General features: G+C 34.0%; 2 protein-coding genes and 1 long non-coding RNA gene across 4 annotated transcripts; all 3 read right to left on the reverse strand.

Moving 5' to 3' along the window:
- Positions 1-15082: 15082 nt before the first annotated feature.
- Positions 15083-21285, reverse strand: LOC108451416 (receptor kinase-like protein Xa21). 2 transcript variants are annotated; one of them, XM_053027679.1, is made up of 6 exons: positions 21147-21285; positions 20520-20885; positions 20174-20317; positions 16951-18807; positions 16444-16807; positions 15083-15421 (listed from the first exon to the last, which is right to left on the reverse strand). In XM_053027679.1, the coding sequence occupies exons 4-5, from the start codon at positions 18704-18706 to the stop codon at positions 16452-16454; spliced, it is 2112 nt and encodes a 703-aa protein (XP_052883639.1). In that variant the 5' UTR covers positions 18707-18807; positions 20174-20317; positions 20520-20885; positions 21147-21285; the 3' UTR covers positions 15083-15421; positions 16444-16451. The 2 variants fall into 2 exon arrangements, with proteins under 2 accessions (XP_052883639.1, XP_052883640.1); XM_053027680.1 differs by lacking the exon at positions 15083-15421 and adding an exon at positions 16045-16252.
- Positions 20304-21915, reverse strand: LOC128292712 (LRR receptor-like serine/threonine-protein kinase GSO1). The gene is made up of 3 exons (XM_053027611.1): positions 21147-21915; positions 20649-20885; positions 20304-20317 (listed from the first exon to the last, which is right to left on the reverse strand). Exons 1-3 carry the CDS (start codon positions 21913-21915, stop codon positions 20304-20306), a joined length of 1020 nt encoding a protein of 339 aa, XP_052883571.1.
- Positions 21916-23722: 1807 nt separating this feature from the next.
- LOC128292755 (uncharacterized) lies at positions 23723-27743 on the reverse strand. The gene is made up of 3 exons (XR_008282662.1): positions 27558-27743; positions 26600-26641; positions 23723-23938 (listed from the first exon to the last, which is right to left on the reverse strand). It is a non-coding gene; the product is annotated as an uncharacterized LOC128292755 (long non-coding RNA).
- Positions 27744-27767: the final 24 nt, after the last annotated feature.

Consider the following 27767-nt stretch of genomic DNA (forward strand, 5'->3'; position numbering starts at 1 on the left):
GAACGACTTCGGGCTAACGGAGCGGAGATCTTTAGGGGCGTGTCTGGTATAGCCCCGAATGTGGTGGAATATTGGTTGAAGGCCACAGAACGGATTATGGACAACTTGGACTGCTTTGAGGAGATTGTGAGTGGGATATCTGTACTAAGTCCTTTGGGTCACTCGGTTAGGGTAGACAAACTGTATAGGGATGTACCCTTAGAAACTCAAAGTAAGATTTTACTTGAAGATCTGATGCAGTTACCTTTCAGAGAGTTTAATCTCATTTTAGGAATGGATTGGCTTGTTAAGCATAAGGCGACCCTGGATTGTGCTGCTAAACGAATGGTGTTAAGGACCACAAAGGATGAGGAGGTTATAGTGATAGGTGAGCGAAGGGATTATTTGTCCTATGTGGTGTCGGCTTTAAGAGCCGAAAAGTGGATTCGGAAAGGTTGTGAGGCCTATTTGGCATTTGTAAGTCAGTCAGAAGAGGAGGGACTGACAGTGGATAAGGTTAGGACCGTAAAGGAGTTCCAAGATGTTTTTCTGGAGGAGCTTCCAGGATTTCCTCCGAACTGACAGTGGAACGGCACCAGTGTCTATCGCACCGTATAGAATGGCACCGAAGGAGTTGGTGGAGCTAAAGGCACAAATTCAAGAGTTGTTGGATAGGGGCTTCATTAGGCCAAGTGTGTCTCCATGGGGAGCACCGGTGCTATTCGTGAAAAAGAAGGATGGTACGATGCGAATGTGCATTGATTATCGCCAGTTGAACAAACTGATGATTAAGAATAAATATCCACTGCCAAGGATTGACGATCTATTCGACCAGCTTAGAGGAGCTTCTGTATTTTCCAAGATCGACCTTCGATCTGGATATCATCAGTTAAGGGTCAAGGAGGCATATATCCATAAGACAGCATTCAGGACTCGGTATGGTCATTACGAGTTTCTGATTATGCCATTTGGACTGACGAACGCTCCTGCAGTGTTTATGGATCTGATGAATCGTGTGTTCCAACCATATTTAGATCAGTTCGTAGTTGTCTTTATTGACGATATCCTGGTATATTCTGAAACTGAAGCGAAACATGATGAGCATCTCCGTATAGTGCTGGGAGTGTTAAAGGAGAAGGAACTCTTTGCGAAGTTCAGCAAGTGTGAATTTTGGTTGAGGGAGGTAACCTTCTTAGGACATGTGGTCTCTGCCGAAGGGATTGAGGTGGACCCTCGAAAGATTGAAGCAATTTTGGAGTGGAAGCCACCTAGGATGGTGTCAGAAATTTGAAGTTTCCTAGGGTTGGCAGGATACTACAAAAGGTTTGTGGAAGGTTTTTCTATGATGGCAGCACCTCTGAAAAAACTCATAAGGAAAGGAATATCGTTTGTATGGACTGAGAAGCAGCAGGAAGCTTTAGAGAAGTTGAAGAAAGTTCTGACTGAAGTACCTGTGTTGATTCAGCCGGAGTCTGGAAAGGATTTTACTGTGTATAGTGACGCATCACACGTGGGTTTGGGCTGCGTGTTAATGTAGGAAGGTAAGGTGGTTGCATATGCATCACGACAGCTTAAACCTCACGAAGGGAATTATGCTACTCATGATTTGGAGTTGGCGGCATTGATATTTGCACTTAAGATTTGGAGACATTACTTGTACAGGGAGAGGTGTATTATATACACAGACCATAAGAGCTTGCATTCGCTCTTTATCATGAAGATGCATTTTGTCATGATCTTTGACATTATCACTAATTTCATAATCATTTTCTCATTTTATAGCCTGTCCTCACATTTGCCTCATGCCATGCCATAACATTTCGTTTGTTGGTTACAATACTTGGATGCCCCTCTGTAGTCTCCTTTTTCATTCAACTTTCAGGTGCTCAGATGTCAACAGCATGAACAAACTCGTTACGAGTCCTGAAATCGATTTTGAGAAGGCTGTTTGTTTAGGAGAATTCGAAGCCGAAGAAAATGCTGAAGACTATGTCTCGTCTCCTGACTTGCTAAGAATGGTGGAACAAGAGGATAAACAGATTTTGCCTCATCAAGAATCTATTGAAACAATAAATTTGGGAACTGAAGAAATGAAGCAAGAAGTGAAGATTGGGACCTCTATTTCAGAGGGCACTGGGTATAATTTGATTGCTTTGCTCCGCGAGTATAAAGATGTATTCGCATGGTCATATCAAGAAATGCCAGGATTGGATGAAGATGTAGTGGTTCATAAGCTCCCGTTAAAACCAGAATGCAACCCATTCAGCAAAAGCTAAGACGGATGAGACCTAAGATGCTTTTGAAGATAAAAGAAGAGGTCAAAAAGCAATTCGATACGGGTTTCTTACAAGCTTCCAAATATCCAAAATGGGTGGCTAACATAGTCCCGGTGCCAAAAAAAGACGGCAAAGTACGAATGTGCGTGGATTATCGTGACCTGAATCGAGTAAGTCCTAAAGATAATTTTCCCTTACCACACATTGATACGTTGGTAGATAACACAGTAAAACATTCACTATTTTCTTTCATGGATGGATTCTCGGGGTATAATCAGATCAAAATAGCCCCTGAGGATATGGAGAAAACTACCTTCGTAACAATGTGGGGAACATTCTGCTACAAGGTGATGCCATTTGGGCTAAAAAATACTGGGGCAACATATCAGAGGGCTATGGTGACGTTATTCCATGACATGATGCATAAAGAAATAGAGGTCTATGTCGACGATATGATCGCTAAGTCCCGAGGGGAAGAAGAACATATGGTGAACCTTAAGAAGTTGTTCAGAAGGCTGAAAAAGTTTCAGCTAAAACTTAATCCAGCCAAATGTACGTTTGGGGCTACCTCGAGAAAGTTGCTAGGCTTCATTGTCAGTGAAAGAGGCATCGAGGTTGATCCGGATAAAATAAAAGCCATTCAAGAGTTACCACCTCCGCGCATGCAAAAAGAAGTCAGAGGATTTTTAGGGAGGTTAAACTACATCGCCTGATTCATCGCTCAACTTACCAACCAATGCGACCCAATCTTTCAGCTTCTTCGAAAATAGAACCCGAGAGAATGGAATGAGGAATGCCAGGTGGCCTTTGATAAGATAAAACAATATTTGTCTAGTCCTCCAGTGCTAGTACCGCCAACTCCGGGAAGACCATTGATATTGTATTTGACTGTGTTCGAAAATTCAATGGGTTGTGTACTGGGGCAACACGACGAATCAGGAAAGAAAGAAAATGTGATCTAATACCTCAGTAAAAAGTTCACTGAATATGAGGCAAAGTATTCATCCATTGAAAAATATTGTTGCGCTTTGGTTTGGGTAGCTCGGAGACTCAGGCAATACATGTTGTATTATACAACATGGTTAATTTCAAAGCTGGATCCAACAAAGTACATGATGGAATCACCGGCACTCTCAGGAAAAATAGCACGATGGAAGATCCTCCTATCAAAATACAACATTGCCTATGTAAGTCAGAAGTCGATAAAAGGGAGCGCAATAGCTGATTTCTTAGCTGCTCGAATGACAAAAGAATATGAGCCCTTGAGATTTGATTTCCCGGATGAAGACTTGATGTGCATTGCAGAAAAAGAATACGAGTCATCAAAAAAGAAGTCATGGAAGATGAGCTTTGATGGTGCATCGAACGCATTGGGGCATGGGATTAGAGCAGTCTTAGTATTGCCAGAAGGGAACCATTACCCACTCACTGCCAGGCTGAACTTTTTCTGTACCAATAACATAGCAGAATATGAGTCTTGTATCATGGGACTTCGTGCAGCAATTGGACGAAACATCAAAACTTTAGAGGTATACGGAGACTCAGCCTTAGTGATATACCAAATCCGTGGAGATTGGGAAGTGAGAGATTCAAATCGGTCAAATCTGATGATCTAGTGGCGAGTGATTAAAGAATTCGAAGAAATAACTTTTAATTACCTCCCACGAGAAGAAAACCAATTGGCTGATGCCCTAGCCACTTTGGCTTCAATGTTCAAAGCAAACAGATAAACAGAAATAATACCTCTTCAAATAAGCATATATGAAGTCCCTGCACATTGTTTCAGCATTGAAAAAGAGCTGGATGGACGACCATGGTTCCATGATGTCTTAAAATATATTAAGAATCAAAAGTATCCCGAACAAGCAAATGAGAATGACAAAAGAACAATCAGAAGAATGGCAGCGGGATTCGTTCTTGATGGGGATATCCTGTACAAAAGAGGAAAAGATCAGGTGCTCTTGAGATGCGTAGATGCTGTTGAAGCCAGAAAAATACTTGAAGATGTCCACGAGGGAATTTATGGGACACATGCCAATGGTTTCACTATGGCCAGGAAGATTATGAGACTCGGTTACTACTGGCTGACGATGGAAAGCGACTGCATTAATTTTGCAAAAAAATGCCACAAATGTCAAATTTATGGCGATAAGATTCATGTAGCCCCCTCGCCCCTTCATGTCATGACTTCTCCGTGGCCCTTTGCTATGTGGGGCATGGATGTTATAGGGCCAATTTCCCCAAAAGCTTCTAATGGACACCGATTCATTTTTGTGGTTATTGATTACTTCACAAAATGGATAGAAGCTACTTCGTTTGCCAATGTGACAAAGACTGCAGTTTGCAGATTTTTGAAAAAGGAAATCATTTGTCGATGTGGTTTGCCTGAGAGAATCATTTCAGATAACGCCTTGAATCTGAACAACAAGATGATGAAGGAAGTGTGTGAGCAGTTTCAAATAAAACATCATAACTCGTCACCCTATCGCCTAAAAATGAACGGAGTGTTGAAGCGACCAACAAGAATATTAAGAAGATTATTGGGAAAATGACTGAGACATATAAAGATTGGCACGAGAAGCTACCATTTGCTTTGTATACATATCACACTTCTGTACGGACATCTACGAGGGAAACTCCTTTCTCTCTGGTCTATGGAATAGAAGCTGTGCTACCTATCGAAGTTGAGATCCCCTCTTTACGAGTCTTAATGGATTCGAAACTAGAGGAGGCAGAATGGGTTCGAGCTCGATATGACCAGTTAAACCTCATCGAAAAAAAACGTTTAAAGGTAATTCGTCACGGACAGATGTACCAGAAGAGAATGATCGCGGCCCATGACAAGAAAATACGGCCAAGAGAATTCCATGAAGGAGAACTCGTGCTGAGAAAGATTCTTCCAATACAGAAAGACTTATGAGGAAAATGGGCACCAAATTGGGAAGGACCATATGTCTTAAAAAAGACGTTCTCGGGCGGAGCTTTGATTCTCATTGAGATGGATGGGAAAGAGTTACCTAATCCAGTGAATTCAGATGCTGTGAAGAAATATTATGCCTAAAAAAAAAAGGGATCAAGGTGAAAACCCAAAAAGGGCATCTTGATTAACACAAAAGATCAGGATGAAAACCCGAAGGGCATTCTAATGAAGCAAACCCGGGCTTAAAGAGCAAGGCGGTTGAACGGTGGGTTAAACAGCGAAACCACAGTATTTGAAGTGTTTTTCAGTAGCTCAAAATCTTCTACGCAAGAAGCCATGCTAGAAAAGATTCTTGATAAGAAACGTGGAAAAGTTCGTGTGTTGAATATCTAGAACATCTGTATCCATTGAATGCGATCCGTTTTCTCTTTATGACACTTTCTCATTATCATTGGTTAACTTTCTTTGTTTGCCACGTTTGAAATAGATAAATGTGAGGTATCCCTTTGTCCTTACCTGACCATTTTCATGCATCTCATTATGTCGTTTATTTTCATGATAAATAGTGAAATGACATACTCTAAACAAAAGAAATGTTAAGCATTACCTGGATAAGAACTTGATAAGTACAAGAGCCTCAACGTAAGGACAAAGTTCAACCAGGGACAAAAGAGTGATATCTGAGAAATGTAGATTACTCATGAAGCTTGAGGATGGGTACAGGGCCTAAATAGAAAGTCAAGAGTCAAAGCAATGAACACAGATCATCAAAAATCATGACGAAAGAGGACATAAGACAAACATGCCGAAGGCACATAGCATAATCATGTAGGCATAAAGGCATTTAAGACAAACATGAGCATATCATGATAACGTTATGCATGACATCTACAGGTACTCCAGTGGAGCGAGAGGATGTGATGATAGCTATACTAAATCAAAGGAAAAGACACCTGAGTTCCAGCAGTTGACATCTTTTGGTATTTTGATATTTTTTATTTCTGTTTCAAAAAAATCAACTCATATTGCGAGAGGTGAGTTGAGCCTCAAGACATGTTGAGGTATTTTCAATCTATTTTTTCAAAAAAATCAACTCATATTGTGAGAGGTGAGTTGAACCTCAGGACACGCTGAGGTAGTTTTAATTTTTGTTCGTCAAAAAAATCAACTCATATTGCGAGAAGTGAGTTGAGCCTTTGCTCACGTGCTGAGCTATTTTTTTCAATTTCTGTTTTTAATGACTATTTCTACGGAATCAATTCTATTGCGAGAAATGAGTTGAGATCAGGATCACATGCTGAGTAAAGAATAAAAATTGGAGCTGATTGAAGACATCAGATTTTGTTCCCTTGAAGTCGCAGAAGAAAAGACCACAAACCTTATCTCACTGAAGCGATAGAAGAGTAGACTAAAGTTGTAGATCTCACCTTTAAGAAGTTATAGTGAAGCAGATCGAAGCCACAAATTTCATACCCTCGAAACTACATCGGAGTAGGTTGAAGCTACAAGGCATATGTCAAAAGATGCAGTGGATTGAACCACAGCTACAAGATGCGGTGGACTAGTATGAGGCTACCTGAACAAGAAGAGCACCAGAGAAATCAATACTTAGCAAGACCGGGCAAAATTGGCCTTTCTTTATGTCTTTGCTCTACGTTACACGATAATGAGCAAAGAGGGGCAGCTGTTATAGGCCAATTTTGGCCCAGTCCATTTACAAATAACCCAATAGTTAAGCAGCCCAAACCCAATGGTCCATTACATACCCAATTTACAAACCCTAAACCTAGCCCACTAGTACTAAACATTTTCCACCAAAAAGAGAAAGGAAGAAACCCTAGCCACCTAGCCACTTTCCCACTTGCCCCATTTTCCTCCCATTTTTGATATCATTGTCTGCCACCATCACCTACAAAAGAAATAGAAAAAGAAATAATAGAAAATGATGTAAAAGATGGCTATAAAAAGCCATTCAAAAATCATGTAAGGGGGGGTTTTAGAAGATTGAAAAAAAAGACAAACACAAAAATCCCTCCAAATTTTGAATACAAAAGAAAATCAATAAAAAGGTTTGCATCTTTTTTTTCTTTTTTATTTTCTTTCGAATCTTTTTTCTTTCTTTTTGTTTTTTTTTTCTTTCTTTCTTTTATATACATATATATATATATATTATTTAAAAAACATTTTTTTACCTTTTTACCATCAAATCAGCGGTGGCCAGCAGCAATATGAATGGCGGGTCCGGTGACCGGATGGTGATCGGTCTTGTGGCCAGAAATCACCTCACCCCTCTCCCTCTCTCTTTTTTTTCCTTTTCAAGTGCAAGAATGAATTTTTTTTGAAGAAAAAGGGCTTTTTATAGCCCCCAAAACGACGTCGTTTTGACTTGGACCGGTTCGACCCAACCCTACCCGCCTAGGATCCGCGTGTTTTTTAAAGGAAGGGCTAATTCGCTTTTAGCCCTTCCGCTCTTTATTGCTTTGCAATTAAGTCATTATTCTTTTTTTAATTTGGCCCCGAAATTTATCGCGATTTTCAATTTAGTCCCTGCTGATGTGCTAAGTTTTGATGGGAAGGAATATTTTCTGTTTTGGCCCCCACCATTTCCGCGCGTGTTCAATATAGTCCTTTCCTTTTATTTTTATTTCAATTTTGCCCCAAATATTTTGTTTTTAGTTCAATTTAATCATTTTTAGTTATTTTACTATTTAAATTAATTATTTTAGTATTATTATTATATTTTATTTACTTATGTAGTGTGTTAATAATTTTATCATTTCTAATACATATATATATATTATATGTATTTTATATATATTATGTATATATTTTTTAATGCAATTAGTTATATATTTCTTATACTATTCCATGTATGTATTTTATATCATCTTATGTATATATTCTTAAATATTATTATATATACATATATATATATATATATTTAAATACCATATTGTGTATATATTATTATTACTAATTATTACTAGTGCTAGTATTATTATAATTATTATTACATTAGTGTATATTTTATGTACATACATACACACATATATATATATATATTTGTACATATCATTATTTTATATTATTGTTGTAAATTTTTATGTATATATTTTTATGTACATTTCCTAATATTTTCTTTTATTGTAGATATTATTATTATTATTACATACTTTTATTATATGCACATATATATATATATATATATATATATATATATTTTTATGTACATATTATTATTTTATATTATTATTACCAAATATATCATTTTCCTATTTTATTATTAGTACATGATTTATTTTTATTTTCTTTTTTTTGGTAAATATCATTGTTATTGTTATTCTAATATTCTAGTATTCCATGTTAATATTTTTCATTAATGATATCATTTTTTCCGTCGTTTATCTATTTTTAATTTCTCACTTTAGGAATATTTTTCTCATGTTTTAATTAATTTCAATAAATAAGGCAATGTTTCGCATTTTGGAACATCGAAGAATTGTGCCCTAACTTACGGGGTTTCGGTTCTCTCGTTGGTTTTAAATAGCTAAATATCCTTTTGAGTTTTGAAATACACGGATTTCCAATTTAAATTAAAAGACGACCTTGTGCTCGAGAATTCATGGTATTGCGTCCTAACTTACGGGATGTGATACTCCGACATCTCGAGATAAGGAAATCTTTAAACAAATCGATTTAAGCTAATTCAAGAATTTTAAAATCAGTATTAATAGAAAAGATTGTATTTCAAGTCCCTTCCCGATTTTTAATTTTCGACATTAAGACAATAACTAATCAATTCGGTACCAATTTTTTTGGGCGTGTCGAGGGTGCTAATCCTTCCTCGCACGTAACCGACTCTCGAACTCATCCTCTCAAGTTTCGTAGACCAAAGGCCCTGTTTTAGTAAACTAAAATGTTTTATTAAAACAAGGGTGATCCGATCACACCTAATAAAGATCGGTGGCGACTCCCGTTTTAGTTTTCACTTTCAAACAAAGTCGATCCTCGTTTTCAAAAGAATGGTTTCGACAGTCCCTATCTCTGACTTGATCCTGGAAATGGTGAAGCTCTCCCTTCCAATGTCCTTCTCTTGCCTTGAGCTGCTCAATCTGAAGTTCACAGTTCTGTAATGCTGCTTCCAACCCTCTAATATTATGCTTCATTTCCTCGACCTTGTTCAGACTTGCCTTTAATTCGACCGCAGAGTTACGACTTCGGTGATGATGAAGAGATCGTCCAAGCTCAGTCACCTTAGCTTTTAATCCTTGATTCTCCTTCTCTAGGGTCTGATTTTACGCCTACATCTCTTGAAACTTCTTCTCCCAATACGCGGCTTTGGCTCTTTCTTCTTGAACCTCTTGCCGCCACTGTTCTAGAAACTTTCCCAATCTAGCTCTCTTCATTGATAGCTATATCCTCTTATATTACGTTTTCAAGTCATCTCGGTCTTCTTTAATCTTCCTCTTTTCTTTCCTCACATTTTCAACCTCGATTTTCTGAACGTCGACGTCTAAGCTTAGATACATCTTCTCCTCCTCAAGCCTCTCTATCTTTTTCCCGAGCTCTAAATTCTTACTTTCGAACTCTTACTTTATGACTTCTAACTCTGATGGAATTACTCGTAAACTCTCCTTCATCGATTGAACAGCCCCCAAACTCGACCTAGGGATGTTATCATTGATCCTCTTGCTAAACCACCCTTTGTACTCAAGGGTCATCGTCGGACCTTCAGTCAGAATCTTCACACAGCAAATCTTCTTCCAAGCCTCGAAAATCTCTCGCATCTTTTTCTTATAATGATCCCTTTTATATGAGAAATCACTCTGAGCTAACCCTTGTGTTGTCGGTATAAACTGCCCCGCTTTATATTGCCTTAAGACGAGTAATGGTGCATAACCAACAACTCCCCAAATTCCAGGAAGAGGTACCCAATTAAAACTTCTGCAACGATAAAGGACTTCATTAGGAGCCATCCAAGGGGCTTTGCACATTACATATTCCTCTTGGAGATTCTGAAGTATTTCCATCCATCTTTCCTCTATAATGTCGTCCCTCCTAGGCGTAGCTGCTGCTTCCCTTAAGGGAGAATAATCTTCAAAGAACACTCGGCAAGGACCCTTATCAACCTTCTAAAACTGACTATGGAACCATACTAACAACAACTGTACACATCCAATGAATCTACCTTCACCAGCTCTTCGACATGCACTCAAGGATCTAAACGTCTCAGCTAGGATTGCAGGCACAGGTGTGTTATGTTTACTAAGTCGATCAAATAAATCTACAACTGCTTCATCTATGTGCCCCACAGCTTTGGGGAAATCACCAAACCATAAATACTTAAGGCCAAGACATCAACCCTCTTCTTCATATCTGGGTGTGCCAATATCAAATCCCTCAAACTTGCCCATGGAATGCATTTACTATCACCCTTTTCTTGGATTCGATCTACGGCCCACTGTTCACTCACCCCTGTGATCATCATTAATTTCTTCACAAAGGTTGGGAGATTAGCAACCCTAACATAAGCGTTGTTACCTTGAATTTTTGGACAGCGAAGCAAGGTCGTATACTCCTCCAAAGTAGGTACTAAGTCTACCTCTCCAAATGTAAAGCAATTATAAGCAGGGTTCCAAAATTGTACCATAGCTCGAAACAGATGCTTATCCACCTTGATGTCTAGCAAATAGGGAAGATCTCCATAATTCTGGTAGAATAGCTACTTAGCCTCGTCATCCTATTGGGCCCAAATGTCCTTCAACTCCTGAAACTTATTCTGTGTCGAACTGATATGAGTGAAGTCCCACAACTTTGACGTATACCCTTCGGTGACACTATCTCCTTTCTCTAATTAGGTTTTCTCTGACCACGCACAGACAGAAGCGTTGTCCTCCACTTTATCAAGATATTCTTTCCTTATTACAAAACTTTCTAATCTAGAAATCGAACCGTGAATCGACACCTTTAAATGTTGAGTGACATGCAATGATAGCAAAATAAAATAGGTCTGTATCATATATAAAAGGTATAATAAACAAGCACTTATAAGGGTAGCTTACTAAAGGCTATCACTGTACTCCCTAAGGTAAGCACTTAAAGTTCACTATATGTGTTTTAGTTCTAAAGTGAGGGTACCTCAACCAGCAGATTTTTTTATCCTCACCCATTATAGGCTCATATGGACCAGGTTCGGTTCAGGGGGACACATTTCCCTATAGCTATGCGGAGATGAAAACTTCACGAAGACATAGGTACGGATGTATCCCAGAAGCAATCCACTAACCTATGCAGAGGTGAAAACCTCACGAAAGCATAGCTTCTCACTCCCACTTAAGGGTGCAACCACAGCGGTCATGTAAATGCAATGTGTGCGGAAACAAAATAACAAACATATGGAGCAAACACATGCAAAAAGATCAATATTTTTAAAATTTTCCAAACTTCTGACATTAAAACAGAAAATAATCAATTTCTTGGCTTGACTCTCTTATTCTTCCCTAGCGGAGTCGCCAAGATGTCGAAACCTTTATTTAAAAAGGGGAGTTTTGAAAACGGGAGTCGCGACCAACCTTTTTAGGTGTGATTGGATCACCTTATAAAACATTTTGGTCTACAAAAATATGAGAAAACAAGTTCAGGAGTCGATTACGTACGAGGAAGGATTAGCACCCTCGTAACACCCAAAATTGGTACCAAATTTAATAGTTTTCTGTCTTGATGTCAAAAGTTTGAAAGAATTTAAAAGTAGGATCCTTTTTTAAACCGGAATAATTTGAGTTGAAAATCGAGATTCCTTCGCTACAAAAAGAGTACAAACATCACATCCAGCATGATTGGACACGATATTCTTAAACTTTCATAACTGAAATCATCTCATGATTTACAAAGTCTATTTAAAAGGATACTTTAGGCATTTAGACAAACGGGAAATCGCAACCCAGCATGTCAGGGCACTACTTCCCGAATTCCTAAATACAAAAGACATTGCCTTACTTTTAAATTTCTTTTGGATTAAATAAAATATAAAATTTTTTAAAACAATGATGCATTTAGCATATTACAAGATATCAATACTAAATAATATAAACTACATGATACATATTTTAACATTTCATGTAAATATAATATAGACAATGATAAATACCGACACAAGTTACCTAATATAAATACATTATCATTTCATGCACAATACAACATAGAAAACAATGAATATAACAATATAAATTACATAATCTATACAATAATATTTCATGCAAATATAACTTAAAATAACAACATAAATAATCAATTTTCATGCAAATATAAAACCATAAAAATAATAAATAATTTATGAAATAAATCAACATACCGACAATAAAAATAATAAACAAATTATGATCATATAAAAATGGTCAAAAAAGAAGAGAAAATAAAGACAAAAACTAAGTATAATTAAAATAAATGAGATATCACAAATAAATATTTAAAATAATATATAAATAATAAAGGAGAATTTTAAAAAATGGTTAATATATATATAAATATACTATATAATATAATAACTTAATATATATTTATAAAAATAATATTATATTAAATAGGAGCAAAACTTTATAGTAAATTTAGAATATTACATAAAATACTAAATATTTAATAATAATATTTGTATTATTTAATAATAATTTAAAATTTTAAAATTATACATAATAATAAATAATAAATAATTATATAATGTATAATAGAATAAAATAATATATATATAATAAAATGATATATAATAAAATGTATAAATCAAAATATATAATAAAATGTAAATAATATAATAAACAATACACAAATAAAAATAAAAATAATATATAATAACCATTTTACATATATAAATAATGTGTATAGTAAAATAAATAATAATATATATAATATTTAAAATAAATAAATTATATAAAAATTAAAAAGATTAAAATTAAATAAAAACAAAACTCTAGGGTTAATTTTAAATGAAAAATTTTGGCCCTAATTGAAATCAAACTAAAATCCGAGGGACTCACTGGGCAATTAGCCATAATCCCAAAACGGCGTCGTTTCGAGGATTACACTTTAATGGGTTTAGGAACCAAATTGAAACAGAAACAAACTATTAGGGTTAGATTTAAAATAGAGAAATTTAAAATTAAACAAAAAAAAAACAAAAAATGTGGAAGGGCTCAAACAACAATTTGCCCATTTGCCAAAAACGCATGGATCCTCCCCGGGTCACGGGTCAACATGCGGATCCTCAACCTTGAAACGACACTGTTTTAATGCCTATTGTTTTACCAAAAAGACGCCGTTCCTATGAGGCTATATAAGCCAAATTTTGGCCTCAAAAATCATTTTAAACCCGTTTTAAAAAAAACAAAAAAAACCTCTAAAAGAGGATTGCGGGCAGGCTCTCGGAGCTCCGTCGAGCCTCCGTCCAAGGGCTCCAACGAGCCCACGCGCTGCCGTCAACTCCACCACGTAAGGCTGTCGGAAGCTGAAGAGCTCCGATTTTTAACGCAATTTCGACGGTAAATTTCTTTTATTTTATTTTAGTGATATTTGTATGTATTTATAACAAAAAAAAAAAAAAGAAAAAAGTAAAGGCAAATCACCTCTGCTTCTTCGATAAGATACTGGTATTTTATTGTAAAAGTGTATGTGTGTATCTCTTTATATCTCTGTAAAAAAAAAGTCCATATTACAGTGAAGATATTCGGCTTTTATAGCCCCTGTTTTCTAAGTACAAATTTGGCGTTTTATTCTGTTCGATTCCTTGCCATGTTTGCTATGTATTTCTTTCCCTTTTTACGGGTGATGACAAGAAAACCGGCAACGATCGAGCGCTGATAATGATGTACTGGCGTGCCGATTGCGGCACGAGGTGAGGCCTGGTGTCAAGGTGCTTGCGGCGCCTAGGGTTTCAGAAAACCCTAGGTCCTTTGATTCTGTTAATAGTTTGGGCCCTTTGGGCCCCGTGTATCTTTAGGTTAAGGGTGTAATGGGCTGCTGGGTACTTTAGGTATTTGGGCTACCGGTGTGATTTGTAAATGGGCCATAAGTAGTGCTTCAATTGGGCTATGTAAATAGGCTAGCAATTTGGGTTTTGTAAATGGACTGTAAAAAAAACTTTTATTATTTCTTTGGTTTTTGTTTTTTTGTTTATTTTACGGGTCGGGTAAATTTGGGTTATTACATATGGCACCAAGTGAATTTTTTTACTTCTGTATTATTATTTTTCTAATATGCATTTTATATTTTGTTTCATGTGTATGTGGATATATATTTGAATAATCATTTTAGAAATAATTAAGGATTAATGATGCTCTAATTATACTTGTAATGCATAATTTGGATCAACAGGAATTGTTTCTATACAATGTGATGTTTATAGTTATTAGATTATCCTTATAGAAACTTTCACAAAGAAAAAGCTAACTGATAATTTTTTTGCTGAAGAAGTGACTATAAAGCATTGGATGGAAAGTTCGTTGCCCGAAGGAGCATGAAAATCCCCAAAACCCTAAAATGAAGAGATGGTGAGAGAAAGGGAAAAAATCACGTCAAATGAAAAGAAAAAGATAAAGAATTGAACAAAATTAAATTTGATGTGGAAATTGTTTTAATACTTTTAATTTGAGTTTGAAAAGGTTGATGATATGACATAAAATAATTGGATAGGACCATATTTGAGGTAGTGGGAAGCATCCATGGAATAATTTCTCTATGTTATCAAATAGATGAATGATAGTTATTGGGATCAAACTAATGATTTTGAGGATGTTAATGGTTAATTTGGTGGAGAGGGTGGAAAAGAAACAAATAATTCATTATATGTAATATAATTATGCAATTCAAGTAATATATTGTAAGTTTCATACATAAAAGTTTCATACAAGTTCAAAGGAAATTAAATGACTTGTAAGCTTGTTGAACTTCTTTGAAAGGCCCAAAGGCAATTGAACATTTACAAAATAGTCTCTAAATACTGTAGACAGAAATCAAATCCATGGGAGCATTACAGTTGGTTAAATTGATTAAATTGAGCATTGGCAGAAATTCCATCATAGGAAATATTGGCAAAATCGTCTATGGAATTAGAAAAACAACATAATCCATGAAACATAGATAGCCCAATACAAATGTCATCGAGAAAAAAAGTCTTTTTGTTTTATAGCACATGATAGTAAAGCATGCGAAGTTTCATTCTTCTTATTGGCCTCCTTTAGTTTTCCTTGATCATCAACCACTAGCCAAAAACACAATTAGATTAGATTATAAATGAAACATTCAATTATGATAAAATTAAATAGAAAACACCCTAATAACTCTAAATAAATGAAAAGTAGCAAATTACCTGGTAAGGCAAGCTAGCTCAATTAAGACATTGTGTTAGACTTGTCTATGTATTAAATAATCTAAAAGAAAATGAAGAAAAAGACTCAAAAAACACTTGAAAATTGAAAAAAAAATTTATGCCATTGATTGGTTAAACTATGATCACCCATAACAGACCTTGTATTTGAGTTTTTGTTGAGGGAGATCAAGTCCTTCAAGAGAAGTCTTCTGAGTGTTGTTTGCTAGGTAATCGCTACTACCCCCAACAACTAAAGGTATTGTCCCCATGTCAGGATTTTATCCTCGGCCTTTACGGAATAATCATGAAGATTACTCGTGCAAGGATTCAAACCACCAACAAATGCATATGTAGCATTTACCTTGGAACTATCTCCATGAACCCACAAGGTTCTTCGCGGAATCAAGAGATAAAACCCCAACACAAGAATAATACCCTCTATTGAGGGGTTCGTTAACATAACAAATTAAATTCATACAATTTTTTTAATGAAAGTAAATATCATATTTGATTGGGGAAAAGCAACAATAAAATCCAACAATAAAATCCTTAGCAAAAGATTAAAACACAGTTATATCGTAAATGAAATAAGTAACTAAGAATATCCAATCTAACAAAGAAAATAACTTGATGCTCCAAAGCTACCATATACCGTAATTCATGGGAAGGTCTGATGCTCATTTTATTGGTTTCCATCTTGATTTTACAAAAGAAGTTTGAATTCTGAAGAGAGAAAATGATTGAGCGAAAGAAAAAAAATTTAGTTTATTAATTTTCACGATTTATAAGACAAACTGGAGGCAAATAATGAAATATTAGATATTTGTAATTAAAATTCTAGAATAGATTAAAAATGTTGAATTAATGATAAAATTAATAGTGAATTAATAACAACAAGCGTACTTATTACTTACCTTCTTTGTTAAACATGTTTGATGTTGTTTAATAGCCGTTGTTTAATTTTCTTTAGCTCAACCACAACATCTTTCATATCTTTTCTTTCTTCTGGTAACCCAGCTGAACAATTCAAAGCCAACTCCATGATGGATGAAATACAATTTGCTTTAACAACAAAGTACTCATCCTCTCTTCTTAGTAAATCAACATCTGCAATTTCTATCGCTCCTTTAGGCAATAAACTTTCCATCCAATGCCTTATAGTCACTTCTTCAACAAAAAAATTATCAGTTGGCTTTTTCTTTGTAAAAGTTTCTATAAGGATGATCCCATAACTATAGACATCACATTTTATAGAAACAATTCCTGCTGATCCAAATTCTGCATTTCAAGTATAATTAGAACATCATTAATCCTAAATTATTTCTAAAATGCTTATTTAAATATATATTCACATACACATGAAACAAAAATATAAAATGCAAATTAGGAAAATAATCATACAAAAATAAAAAAGAATTCACCTGGTGCCATATATCCGATAGTTGCAAGAGTCATGGTTTGCTTCATTACTTCACCTTCTCCCAACAATTTGGCAACGCCAAAATCTCCAACATGTGCAACCATGTCTTCATCTAGTAAAATATTGCTTGGTTTTATGTCACAATGAATTGTAGGTGTTGGATGTCCATTGTGGAGGTGTTCTATAGCTACCGCAACATCTATCATTATGTCAACCCTTTGTATAATATCAAGGAAACAATTTTCAGAATGTAACCATTTCTCAAGGTTTCCATTAGACATGTAATCAAGTACCAATGCTTTGAAGTCAACACTTGAGCAGCAAGTAATAACCTTCACAATATTGCGCTGAACTATATTACGCATAGCATCACATTCAATGTCAAAACTCCTAAACGCTCCCTCTGTTTGCAAATTGAAAACTTTTATTGCAACTTCCATTCCATCTGAAAGCCTCCCTTTATATACATATCCAAAACTCCCTAAACCAAGCATATTGCTTTCCTCAAATCCATTAGTTGCTCGTGAAAGTTCAGCATGTGAAATTCTTCTCGGTGTTTTCAAAGAAAACAAATCATTTGTAATTGGTAAAGTTGTACTTCTTCTTCGGCGTCTTCTATACATAATAGTTAAGACTATTAGTACTAGGACAATACCAATTGTTGGTAAACCATACCTAAAAGCATGCAATATAATCATTTGGGAGTTTTTGTGGATGTCGTTTTTGCAAGGTGGGACTAGCAACCTAGGTGGACCACAAAGTGCATAATTCTGCATGAATGATGTGCTAGAAAAGTTTGAAAAACATCCTTTGCATGGAATTTCCCCTTCAAGTCTATTGAAAGACACATGAAAATACTCTAGATGTAAAAGCTTTTCGAAAGATTTGGGAATAACTCCAGAGAGATTGTTATTGCATAAATCCAAGAATTCCAAACTAATCAACACACCAAATGATTCAGGGATATGACCATGTAGTATATTATTTGATAAATCTAATGAAACCAAAGTTTGAAGACCCCCAAATGTGGATAAGATATCGCCCGTGAGAAGATTCCTTGATAAATTTAGGTCCAGCAGACTCCTCAAATTTCCAACATCAATAGCATGTGAATTGTGAAGATGGTTTGATGATAAATCTATTTTTAAGATATCTTTAAGATTCCACAAAGTTGATGGTATTGTAGAACTCAATTTGTTGGAATCTAAGTAAAGATATCTCAAAGCAGAAATATTACCTAAACAAGAGGGTATGGATTCATGCAGCTTATTCAACCCTAAATACATCTCGTATAGTCTCTCCAAACCACAGAGGCTTTCTGAGATAGGCCCTCCTAATTTATTACTGTAAAAAGTTAGACTTTGGAGATTTCTCATTCCTCCTATTGATGCTGGAATCAATCCATTTAATTTATTATAGCCGAGTTGTAAAAGCAATAGGTTGGTTAAGTTACCTATTTCCATAGGAATATTGCCTTTAAGCTCACACTTTTCGGCATAAAAGTATTGAAGGGATTTTGAAAGGTTCCCGATATAAGTAGGAAGAACGCCACTCAATGGATTTCCTGCAACACTTATTTTTCTCAAATTCCTACAATTCGTCAAAGAAGAAAGAAAGTTCCACTCATGATCAGTAGCAGATCCTGTGATCAAATTATTGTCATTGATTAGGAGCACTTCAAGGTGTTTTAAGCTGGCAAGCATTTTAGGGATTGGGCCAGAGAATAAGTTATCTCCCAAGGATAGAGTCTTAAGCATGGAAGCATTGGAGATAGAGTTGGGAATGTTTCCGCTAAGTTTATTTGTCCACAATAAAAGAATCTCAAGCTTTGGAGCATTGGTGATGGGTGGTAAATTACCTGTAAAATAGCATCTTTTAGTATACATATTCATTGAATACCAAATTCACAAAATATATAATACATTAAAATATATATTTAAAATAAAAACTGTAAAACCTTAAATCTATTAAGAATAAAATTTTGGCATGGAAAATGTGATGAAATCAATTTTCTAATTGAGACATAATAAGAAGTTTAATTTGAGTAGTAATTAGTCCTTGTGATTTCTATAGACAAAACATATAATACACTAATAATTTTTAAAATATTGTAAAACTTGAAATAAAAAAAATAAAAGTTTGGTATGAGAATGTGACATCTAATAAATCTTAAAAATGAGACTGACACTTAATAATAATTAGTTATGATTTGGGAAATAAAATTGTTAAATCCTTTATTTTCCCTAAATACAAGTGTAAGAAATCAAAATAATATATTATTTGGTTGTGCAACTTTTCTCTATCTTTTAAGTAATATGTATTGAAAATTAAAAAGAATTTTATATTGTAAACATCTAAAAGTGACAAAATAAATGAGAGTAGCATAAATTTTATTAATTTTAATGTTAAAAAGAACTGCAGCTCTTGAATAAATCATTAAATTGATAAAGTGCATTTTATGGGTTAAGATGTTTGTTTCAAATACAACATTGTTCTAAGGGTTAGATGTTGGTTTAGCCTTTCATGTTGTATTTATTTTTTATTTTGGTACCTAACCAATTTATTTGTATCAATTTAATATTTGAAATTAAATAAAGTAAATTAAAATGCCAAAAAAAAAAAGATTGGAAAACACCAGAGGTGGAAATACGATGTAAGTTCGGATAGTCAAAGTCAAACTGCACCAACACTATCCATATGTGATACGTATAAGCCATTGTTTTTAATGTAAATTGGTATGATTTTTATCAATTGGGTTAATTATTTATTTTATTAAATTATAGTGTAAAATTAAAAGATTATTATTTGCTCAAAATTTTTTAATTAAACCTTAATTTGAGCTAAATATAAAGGTAAAACCATTCTTATAATTTAAATCACGTGCAACAGGTGACATGGGAATCTATGTATATAAATGTATATGAATATATATCTTTGTTTATTTTTAAAATAAATATATTTTCCACATTGGTTTCTTTTCTTCTTCAGACAAAGGATTTCTAATGATTTTTTATTTTTACTTATATAAAATAGATTAGTTTATGCAATGAAAAATAATTTCTTTTTAAAGTTAATGGAAATTTAAAAATTTTAAATAAATCAATTCATATAAATCGTATTGTTTATTATCAGATTGAAATGATGAAAGTATATGAGCAAAAAAGAAGAAACAAATTAAAGAGAATGTTTTTGGAGTTTGGAAAAAATTAAAGTGAAAAACATACCTTCTAATTTGTTGTCAGGTAGACCTATTTCTTCGAGCGTAGTTGAATTAAAAATACTTTTTGGAATCAGCCCACTGAATTGATTTCCTCCTAAAATTAATTTCTGAAGCTGGTAACATTCACCTATACCTCATGGAATCTGACCTGCATACGTAGTCGAAAATTAAAGTGAAAAATATACCTTCTAAACTGTTCAACTAAAAATACTTTAAACATAATTTTTTTTCATCAAATTAACTATTTTGCCTTGAATGAAATAAAATGTTCTTACTTTTGTTATCTATTACAAATCAAACTCTTTCATGAAAAAATACTTTAAATTAAAGAAACAAAGAAAATTTAATACCTTTTAAGTTATTCAACCACAAATTTAATTGTTCAAGTCGTGTCAAATTTCCAATAGTTCTTAGAATGATCCCCGTAAATTGGTTCGTGGACAATTCCAACATCTTAAGGTTGTTGCATTTGTCCATACTTGACGGAATGGTACCAGATAGTTCATTTCTATGCAAGAAAAGCACTTCAAGCTTGGGAAGATGTTGACACATATCACTAGGCAAACTACCTGATAGGCTATTGTTGGAGAGATCAATAGTCTTCAGAGAAGAAATGTTGAAGATCGAAGTTGGAATCTGACCTGTAAGACCTTTAATTGCTTGAATAATAAGCATTTCCATACCAAGAAGATTACCGATTTCCTCAGGAATTTGACCTGCAGACATAATCGAAATATCAAGGTGTTAAACTACCTATTTTGTTAGTGTAAATCAAAGAGGTTTTCTTTTCTATAATAGAGTAATTTGGAGATGTTAGATTTTAATATATTTAAGCATATTTTTTTTCATCAAATTAACTATTTTGAACTATTTTGCCTTGAATGCAATAAAATGTTCTTACTTTTGTTGTCTATTACAAATCAAACTCTTATACATAGAAAATACTTTAAACTAAAGAAATCAAGGAAATTCAATACCTTCTAAGTTATTCAACCTCAAATCTAATTCTTCGAGTCGTGTCAAATTTCCAATAGTTATTGGAATGATCCCCGTAAATTGATTCATAGATAATGCCAACATTTTAAGGTTGTTGCATTTGTCCATACTTAACGGAATGTTACCGGATAATTCATTTCTATGCAAGTAAAGCACTTCAAGCTTGGGAAGATGTTGACACATATCACTAGGCAAACTACCTGATAGGCTATTGCTGGAGAGATCAATAATCTTGAGAGAAGAAATCTTGAAGATGGAAGATGGAACTTGACCAGATAATTGATTGAATCCCAAGTGCAAGATCTCTAGATTAGACATGTTAACAAGTGTTTCAGGGATTGTGCCTGTAAAGTTATTATTTTTCATTTTCAGCCTTTGAACTCTCTGTAAGTTCCCAAGCCATGATGGAATTTCCCCATTAAGACAGTTGTAGCTTGATCGAATGATCCTCAAACGATGCAATTGGCCCAATTCTTTAGGGAGATGGCCATAGAAATGGTTGCTACTCAAGTCGAGAGAGAGTAGAAATGAAAGATTTCCAAGGTGTGGAGGGATAGTACCCCTAAGATTCATGCTTGTAAGATTCAAAGCTATAACTCTTTTATGGAGGATGCCACAAGAAACACCAATCCAATTGCAAACAGAGGTTGAGGCCGTCCAATTGTTTGCCAAGACATTTTGAGGACCGGTAATGTGATCCTTAAACTCGAGAAGTGCAAACTGATCGGAGTTGGGATTCCTGGCTGTCATAGCCAAGCAAAGTACGGAACATGGTATGAATAAAGCTAAAAGAAGATGAAAGCAAGTGTTGTAGTTCATTATTGCAAGAAGGAATAAGCCAAGAAAAAAAAAAGTAGGAAAAGGGAAGTTGAGTTGATAAAATAGTTTGGATGATGAAGAAAGGCCCAGAGAGCATGCTTTAATATGTTTCAACCCTCGCACACTTGATAAACTTGATAAATTTAAGACTACCCTAAAAATTAAAAAGGAAAGCGAAGTTTTGAAGAAATTTCAAAACAAATGTCAAGTCTTCTTCTTTAAAAAATACGTACGAAAAAAGCAAATTTTCAAAATTTCTCCTAAATTTTCTTCACATTACTCCACATAATCCATTAAAAAAACTTAAAAAATATATTTTATTAATTACTAAATATTCTTTTATTTTCAGAATAATTAATTGTTTAAAATATGCTACTAGTCCCTTTAATTTAAAAGTTAAAAGTATTTGGGATCTCCAATGCATCAAATTCCTCCTTTTATGATTCAATGTTTTTTTAGTTACTCTAATTAAATATATCTAAATTGTAATAGAGTTCATATTTATTATATAAAAGATATTTTAAATTTTTTTCAATTGCAGTTTAATTCTAATAGAAACATTTCATTTATAAAATCAAAAACTTTAAAAATATTAACTCTGTTAAATAAAAATGATATTTTTAAAGAGTAAATGTTGACTTGATTAACACAAATGGGTCTTTAGGGTTAAACTTCAGTAATTGACGAGCTCTACCACAAACTGTGAATGATTTGGGGATTTACCACTATATCATAAGTGAATATTAAAATTTATCACTATATTTTAATTGATACTTGTCATTACAATTTAAAAATATAAGTAAATTAGTCATTTAACTCATATGTAATTGAACTTTACAAGTAAACTTAAAATTTTATTTAATTTTGTCAAAATAAAAAAATTTATTTAATTTTGTAAAAAATCAATATAGATTTTGGTGACCTAAAACAAAATTAATAAAAAATTATTCTCTCAGATAATTTTTATAATTTTTAATGTTTAATAATAAATTAATTTATAAAATATACTTTCATTGGACACAAGCATCGAAGGCGGTGAATAAACCACTGATCAAATTAATTTGGAGGTATCTTTTTTTCTAAATCAAGTGAATTTACGAGTTTTGCTTTCTTTTAAAAATATTTTTAATATTTTTGTGGATATCAAAAGATACCAAAAATTATTTCACTAAGAAATTTTATTTCACTCGAAAAAATTATTTCACTAAGAAATTTTATTTCACTCGAAAAGTTAATGTTTTATTTCAATGGATTACAATTAAACAATAGATTTCACGTTTTTAAATTTCTTTGATAATTGTGTAATTAACAAGTACTGATTTTGGGTGGTGTATGTAGCACCCCAAACCCGGCCCAGAAGTTATGGCCGAATCCGGCATGCCACATCAAAAACGTAAAAAAATTTTCCATTCTAAGTCCAGAAAATCGTACTTATGTTCAAAAGATTAATTCATTAAGGGTTAAAGTGAATGGAAGTTGTGCACCAGGTAGGAAGCCGGAAAAAGAGGAGGTGAGTCCATCGACTACTTAAGTACCATGCTCCCTTCGGATCCAATCCTAGACATGCACACCGCTATTGCCACACCTTAACGTCATGTATATTTTCAGGCAACCAATTTGATTAAGTCCATTTTAGGAAAAAAAGATTAATTTTAGAAAATACTTTCATTGCGGAAGCTTTACTGATTTTCGTGTTGTTTTGAAATCTGTTACTGTTTTTGAAAATGTGCCCTAAAGCTATCCAATTTCAACAGTTAAATTTAAATGTTACCTATCTTAATAAAACATATAAAAACCATCAAAAATAATTAAGCGGCCTTATTACATTTAAAAACCTAAAACTTCAAACGTAAATAAAAGGATGTCCAGTTCACCAGAAGAAAATCAAACTTTCAGAACGGGTGGCCACCACGAATTCCCTCACAGCTCCAAGCCCACTATGGTTGGGAATTTCCTGCGTGGATGAAAATAAAAAGAGTGAGTTTGGGGAAACTCAGTGTGTAAGGAAAACCCATTCAAAGCCCAAGTCAGCTCAAGCCTATTGGGCCTAAGCCCATTCAGGTTGTTGTAGGCCAATTTTAGCCCATTTACATCAAAACCCAATTTAGCCTTACCTAACCCACCAAAATTAAACCCAAAACCCAAAATCTTAACTACCCAAAGCCCAAATCAAAATAAAATAACCCTAGCCCACAACTTAAACTTTTCTCAACTAAATCTTAGCCTTTTCCACCACCAACTCCACTAGCCACACCTTTTCCACCACCAAATCCACTAGCCACACTTGCTCCATTACTTACTCCACTAACCACACTTGCTCCACCACCACTTGTACCTACAAATGAAGACATAAACAATAAAAAAAACATTTTGTAAATGGCTATATAAGCCTTCTCATATTTTGTATAGAGGAGGGATTTTTTTTGGAGAGTTTTTGGGAGAGAAAGTTATTGTAAAGGATTTTTGAGAGGTTTCTTTTTAAAGTAATCAAGGAGAAGAGTTATTGTAAAGGCTAGTTTTTGGAGAAGCTAGTTTTTTTTTGGAGATTAATCAAAGATCAAAGCAAAAGAGGTTTCTTTGTCTATTCTCGTTTTATTTGTTTACTTATTGTTTTCCTTTCAATCTTATTTTGTTTCTTTTATACGAAAGTAAAAACATAAAAGGAGGAAGCTTACCTATTTTTACCGAAAAAGTTTTTTTTAGGTCCGGCTGCTGTGTACGGTGGAGCCGATGGCGGCCGGCGGCGGTCCGGCGACCGGACGATGGCCGGCCTTGTGGCTGGAAATCACCCACCCTTTCTCTCTCTCTCTCTCTTTTTTTTGTTATTATTATATTTCTTAAATTATATTATATATATCCTTTTAATATATTAGGTATATTTTAAATTCTATATTACGTATATATATTTTTATACTATTATATATATATATATCTTTAATACTATATTATTTATATACATATATATTTTTTCTACATGTTATCTTATGTATATATTTTAACTATATTATATATGTATTTTAACACTATATTATGTATATATTTTAATATTATCACGTATTTATTTTTTATATATGTACATGTTTATGTAGTATTATTAATAGTATTGTTTTTAAATATCATTATTATTTCTAATATATATATTATGTACACTTTTTATTTCTATTTTATTTTTTATTTGTCAATATTAATTATTATTATTCTAATATTTTGATATTTTGATATTTTAATATTTTATATTTTATATATTTTATTATTCACATAATTATTTGCATTTTTTTACAATAATATTCTCAGATTTTTACTATCATTTTAGAAACTTTTTACATTTTAATTTTAAGAATAAGGCAATGTAACGATTTTAACATTAAGTCATCGATTTCATCGCTATGTTGGGTGAAATTAGTCGGCTCGTGTTAAAAACGGGACGTCTTTCTAAAAAACCAAAAACTTGCAACTTCTCATTTCCTTCAATCGGATCACACTTAAACGTCAAATTGAATTCGTATTTTTGAAAATCAAGACAACACGTGTTTAATAAGATACCAATTTTGGGCGTCGCGAGGGTGCTAATACCTTCCTCGCGCGTAACCGACTCCCGAACCCAACTTTACTCTGGCTTTTGACGTAGACCTAAATTCGACCTTCATTTTTGTGCAAGAATAAATTTTCTTTTCTAAAAAAGGATGATTTATTAGGTGTCCGGTCACACCTAGAAAAAAGATCGGTGGCGACTCCCTTTTTTAATAAAATCAAAAGTCAATTTTTTAAATTTTCAAATAATTGCCTTAATTAGCGACCGAAAGCAAAAGAAAGTGAAATTTTTACGTCGCTACACAGTGTATGATGGTCTTGGGCGAGCCCTTTTCAGATTACAATAAACGGGCCTTAGCCCTTATTGAGATAATGATATGGCCCATAGGCCCATTTCAAAATACATGCAACATCAATAAACATATGCAAGCCCATTTGGGGAGACTACTCAACCCACCAACCACTACACTCCACCCGTACCAGCCATACACTCCATGTGGGGATAGCTCAACCCACCCATTAACACTCCACGATTCTTGACATTCTTTGCTCGATTAACGATAAATTGAGGCAAATCCTCCAGTACGTGGACAAGCCACTTTCAGTACTTCCTCCGTCAATATCCCAGTCCCATGCATCAGATAATAACAACATGGCATGCAGTAAATAACAACAGTCAAACATGCATTTAGGTCAATTTAACCTAGGGGTATTTCGGTAATTTATCTCCTAGGGGTAAAACTGTAAATTTTCCACTTTTAAAGGTATTTCAGTAATTTATCTATTTTAGGGTTTTTCATGCATATTCCTACCTTTCACGTACTAACAGAATTACGTACCGAGGGTTCTTACCGAATTGGGTCCGTTGGCCCATCATTCCAATTTTGGCCCATTAAGCCCAAAAATATCGAGGGCACAGAAATCATGCACTTTGCAGTCCAAACATTGCAGCTTACCAAAAACATTAATCGATTTACCTAACGAGCATTCGCACACTCGCAAATCTACAAAATACCGGTTTTTGGCATTTTGGCTTTTTGACTTTTGCCGATCTAGACTAAGAAAGAGGGTGTTAGTTACACACCTGTTTGCGACGATATGCTGACGAGATCCACACACGAACTGCCTACAATTTGATTACTAACACGTTAATCTAACTATTCAAATACGAACTACGTATTAACCCCTTACAATATTCGGCCAACCACACCTACAGATCATAGTAAGCTTATAAGAAAACAATAAGCTACTCATTAACAAATTTTTGTCAATGTTTACCACATAATCATAATTTCACTGTAAGCTGTCTTCCTGAGCAACAGTCACTAAATCATTTATAACTGGAGCTACGAAACTCCAAATCAAGTGCCGTTAATTTTCCCTGAAAATAGACTCATATATCTTCTATCCATAAAATTTTCAGAATTTTTGGTTTGGCCAATCAATACCAGATTTTTCTTAAAGTTTCCCATGTTTCACTGTTTAACTAATCTGACTACTCTTCATTACGAATCAAAATTCTCATTGTACAGAATTGAAAACATGTTCTCGTTTATTTCATTTGAAACTAGACTCATTAAACTTTAATTACATAATTTATTCACCTTCTAACTCATCTCTCACAATTTATGGTGATTTTCCAAAGTCACATTACTGCTGCTGTCCCAAGCAGATTTATTACCAAATCACTCTTTCACACCTAACTTGCATGCTTGTTATTTAAACATGTATATCACCAATCAATCATCACATATCTATGATTTTACTTAAGTATAATCTCCATTTCATCATTTTAAAGCACAACATGTTAGCTGATTTTTCCCTTTAACATCTAAGGCACATGCATGCTCATTTGTTTGGCTCAACTTCACCTATCTTCCATTTTTCATCAAAAGAACATGAAACAACAACCATTTCCTTCATTTTAATTCATGACTAAATGCTCACAACACAACTAAAAATCAAAATATACTTCAAGAGTTAAGGTAGAATCAAGAAGAACTCATGAACCTCAAAATAGAAGCAAGGTACCAAGAACTTACCTTCAATTTTCCTCCTCCTAATGACCGAATACTCAAGAGCTTTCTTCTCTCCTTTCTCTTCTCTAACTTTCAGCTATGATGAACAAAGATGGACAAAACTTTGTTCTTTTCACCCCTTTTTCTTTTAATAAAACTTCATATTTCATCCATTTAATTCTTTAATACAAAAGACATGAAATTCTTATCATGAAACATTTACCTAACCCATTA

The sequence above is a fragment of the Gossypium arboreum genome, chromosome 5 (genome assembly GCF_025698485.1).
Source record: "Gossypium arboreum isolate Shixiya-1 chromosome 5, ASM2569848v2, whole genome shotgun sequence".
NCBI lineage: Eukaryota > Viridiplantae > Streptophyta > Magnoliopsida > Malvales > Malvaceae > Gossypium > Gossypium arboreum.

Bases quoted from the DNA above. Each gene is read 5' to 3' on its own strand.
- LOC108451416 (XM_053027679.1), bottom strand. From the start codon at position 18,706: ATGCTTAAGACTCTATCCTTGGGAGATAACTTATTCTCTGGCCCAATC. The intron at 16,808-16,950 runs GTGAATTCTTTT...CTTGAAATGCAG, and splicing joins TATCGGATATATGGCACCAG to AATTTGGATCAGCAGGAATT.
- LOC128292712 (XM_053027611.1), bottom strand. From the start codon at position 21,915: ATGACAGCCAGGAATCCCAACTCCGATCAGTTTGCACTTCTCGAGTTT. The intron at 20,886-21,146 runs GTATTGAATTTC...TTATGTCTGCAG, and splicing joins GAGGTTGAATAACTTAGAAG to GTCAAATTCCTGAGGAAATC.